This window comes from Myotis yumanensis, unplaced genomic scaffold, assembly GCF_028538775.1.
Source record: "Myotis yumanensis isolate MYYU_CA2020_CCGP unplaced genomic scaffold, mMyoYum1.0.hap1 SCAF_10, whole genome shotgun sequence".
In the NCBI taxonomy this organism is placed as follows: Eukaryota; Metazoa; Chordata; class Mammalia; order Chiroptera; family Vespertilionidae; genus Myotis; species Myotis yumanensis.
The window spans coordinates 19,823,175-19,827,046 of record NW_027223761.1 but is presented as its reverse complement, the minus strand read 5'-3'; the positions used below and the strand labels follow the sequence as shown (position 1 = coordinate 19,827,046).

At 55.7% G+C, this 3,872-nt stretch overlaps 1 protein-coding gene across 1 annotated transcript; it reads left to right on the top strand.

Annotated features, from left to right (window-relative positions):
• The first annotated feature begins 282 nt into the window (after nucleotides 1-282).
• Nucleotides 283-3,161, top strand: LOC139018968 (macrophage-expressed gene 1 protein-like). The gene has a single exon (XM_070428064.1). The coding sequence runs from the start codon at nucleotides 381-383 to the stop codon at nucleotides 2,622-2,624; it is 2,244 nt and encodes a 747-aa protein (XP_070284165.1). The 5' UTR covers nucleotides 283-380; the 3' UTR covers nucleotides 2,625-3,161.
• Nucleotides 3,162-3,872: the final 711 nt, after the last annotated feature.

Below are 3,872 nucleotides of genomic sequence, written 5' to 3'. Positions count from 1 at the left end.
CCAGGCTCGGTCCCTAGGCCACTTCCTCACCCACTCTGCGCCTGACACTTGCAATAGCGATGATTCAATATCAGGTGTTCAATAGGTAAAGATTGATTTTCTTCATATACTAGTAGATGAATTCTCAGGCCCCTAGGGCAGCAGCGAGCTCTTCACCAGACCAGTCCGTATCTCCCAGGCCTGGAATCTGCTGTGTTTCACTCTCCTTGGTGCTCCTGATAAGGCATGCGCTTCACATTCTTTCCTGGAGACTTCAGAGAGAGGCGCCTGGGGGAGGGGACGGCTCGCTGGGGAGGGGCCTGAGGCGGACTGAGTCATTGTCCGGTGGCTGGGCCTATTTCAGCTCTCAGGCCAAGGCTTTCCCTCTGCGACTCCACACCATGAAGGAGCTGAGGGACAGCGGACTGCCAAGGCGAAGCTGTCCTCCAACCATGGCCCTGTGTCTGGCATCACTGCTGGCCCTGCTCTCAGCCGGGCGGGGCAGCATGGGGAATCAGGAAGTCTCCGCCATCCAAGGCTGCAAGCAGGCACTGAATGTGTCGGTGCTGGGAGCGCTGCCTGGAGGCGGCTGGGACAACCTGCGCAACGTGGAACTGGGGCTGGTGCTGGGGCGCAGCTACTCCCAGTGCCGCACCACGGAGGACGGCGAGTACCTGATCCCAGACCAAGTGTACGTGGTGCCACGGCGCGAGAGCGTGGTGGAGACCCGCGCCGAGCTCATGGACGAGTGGCTCAGCTACACCGACACCTGGGCGGCCTCCATCAACGCCGAGCTCTCCTTCCTCCCCAGCCTCAATGGTAAGTTCTCCGTGGACTTCCAGAACGTCAGGAAGTACAGCCTAGAGTATGAGACGGTCACGGCCAGAGTGCAGCTCCGCCACAACATCTACTCTGTGAAGGCCTCGGAGGCCCCCGGCTTCCATCCTGACTTTCTGCAGCATCTGCTGATCCTCAGCGACCACCTGGAGAACAACCTGACCCGCGAGGCCCAGTACCTGGCGGAGATGCTTGTGCTCGAGTACGGCACTCACGTCCTCACCCACGTGGAGGCCGGCGCTACCTTGGTGCAGGAGGACCAGGTAAAGCGGGAATTTGTGGGCAATCAGGCCGGAGAGGAGAGCAACATCACACTGGCCGCCTCTGCCTTGTTTTACCGCACGGTCAACGTCGGGGCCGCGGCCTCCTGGCAGGAGCAGAACCAGTTCATCCAGAACTACATGCGCAACATGGTGGCCTCCAAGACGCGCAGCCACGGCGGGCTGCCCTTCTACCCGGGCATCACCATGCAGACGTGGCAGGGGGGCATCGGCAACCGGCTGGTGGCCATTAGCAGGTCCGGCCTGCCCCTGCCCGCGCTGCTGGAGCCCGAGGCTCTGCCGGAGCTCCCCCCGCCCGCGGTGCACCGGGTGGCGGCCGCCGTGCGCAGCGCCATCTATCGCTACTACGAGGTCAACGCTCACCCCGGCTGCCTGAAGCGCGGGGAGCCCGCCTTCAATCCCAAGGCTAACGTGGAGGACGGCTCCTGCTCTGGCGGCGGACGAGCCAACTACAGCTTCGGGGGCGTCTTCCAGGAATGCGAGGCTGTGTCCGGAAAGGACGCGGGTGACCTCTGCCAGAACTATCGCACCCCGAACCCGCTCACCGGCAACGCCTCTTGCCCGGCCAACTACGAGGCCAGTGTCCTGAACAGCGAGCTGAAGACATCAAGCAAGACCCACTCTGTGTGCCAGCAGCAGTGCGAGACGTGCTGGCTCTTCTTCTCCTGCTGCCAGCCCGTGTGCACCCTCCGGGAGCTGCGCAGCGTGGTGCGCCTGGCGGCCTCCTGGTGCGCGCCCACCCAGGCCTCCCTGCCCGCCACTGTAGGTTTCCTCTTTGGAGGCCTCTATAGCCCCAACCACCCAAACCCGCTCACTAGAGGCCAGACCTGCCCCTCCTACTTCTACCCACTGACACTCTTTGGCGACCTCAGGGTGTGTGTCAGCAGCGACTTAGAGATGGGGACAGCCCAGGCAGTTCCCTTTGGGGGTTTCTTCAGCTGCCAGGTGGGCAACCCCTTGGCTGGCCTCATGAAGGGCCAGAGCGCTGGGTTCCTGCAGGAGATGTTCTACCAGGACAGTCCCACAGTCCACCCCATGAAGTGTCCAGAAGGATACAGCCAACACCAGGCTTACCTCAGCGATGGGTGCCAAATCCTCTATTGCCTCAGGGCTGGGACCCTCTCGGACCAGGAGCAGGTAGCTATCCGCATGCCCCCATTTCTTCCCCGCCCTCTCTTGCTCAACAACAGCAGCTGCTCCCAGAGGCTCTCTGTCCTGGTGGACTCCAGTGGCCAGCAGGTCTGGGTGAGGCAGAAAGGCTGCGACCACTGGCGGCAGGCCAACATCAATGACCAGTCTCTGCCAGCCAACCTCTTGAGCCAGGCTGCCTCCGGGCCCAGTGTCGGGGCCATTGTTGGCGCTTGCCTGGGGAGCATAGTGGGTGTGGTGGCTGTTGCTCTGGGGGTAAGCTATGCCTTCAGGTACTACAAGAAAAAGGTCTATGGAAAAATACAGGGTAACATGCTGACCGGGGAACAGACTGCCTACGGGGCCACTGAAACCACTGCAGTCCCCAGCTCTGTCTGAATGCACAGGCAACAGAAAAAAACAAACACGACTGTGCCTGGTTACTAATTAAGGCTTTAGCCCATTTCTGTTCCTTCCACCACCTAGATTAATGGTAAGATACTAACCACAGAATCAGCCCCACTTTCTGGAGGTACAATGTAGAACTAAACTGTGCTTCCTCAACCCCTTTCCCTAACACCCTCTGCCCAGAAACCCGACTGTTCTCCATGGTGAGTTCCCGTGTTTTGCTGCCTCCCTTGTTTTATGTAGCCAATAAACCCAACTTAGTTCAAATACAGATGTATTCCTGGTGATCCTTGGCAGGGGGGCTCAATAGAGAGGATAGAACATATAAGAGATAAAATATAGCTTTGAAGTTGGGATTCTATCAACCTGTTTTCTCAGAATCATTGCTTCGGACCCTGAAAGTTCTCTCTTGGGCTGGATCTGAGTCAGAGGTTTTGTTGTTTTTCCTAATAGGACCTGATTTACTTGTGGGTCATGAGATGACATAGAAAATATAGTGCATTGCATAAAATAAACATATAAGAATGATTTTTGTGAAATTTTGTTTTAGTAATATATTAAGTTGATCATCTAAAATTGCCCATTTCTAATCATTTTTGACTCACACACAAAAAATAGCCGTTTTCTGTGGTTTAAACTACTATATGTATCCAATACACTGGGTCACAACATGAAATATATTTCAAATTGTGATCAGTCAAAACATTTAAAAGCCACTGGATGTTTCCAGTGGATGTTCCATGAAGCTTAGCTTTGAAAAGCATATGTGCATCCCCACCCCTCTCTCACCCTGACCAGTCTCCGTGGAAGAGACTTCCTTCTGGGCGTCCTGTTTAGCTCAAGCTCGCCACAGTAAATTGCCATTCTCTAACCCAAGACAGCAATTTCTTGGGGACAGGGTTGAGTTTTGTAATGTTCTTGGAACACAGATCTCAACCCAATTTAACTTCAGAGTCTGGGTCTCTGGTTGTCACAGGAAACTGGTGTCCCATTAAACCCTAACCTCCGAAGCATAGGGCATGCCGGACTGTAACTGGGGAAATAACCTGTGGCCAGGTTCCGACGGCCTGTTGCCTTGAAAACCAAATTTGCGAGACAGGTGCTGAGGTGAAGGGGAGAAGTTTATTTCAATTGCCAGCAATTGGGGAGATGGGGGACTTTTTTTGTCCTCAAAAACCCATCTCTCCCTCTCATAGGTAGGTGTTTTTTATAAGGAGGGAGAGGGAAAGCAGAACAAAG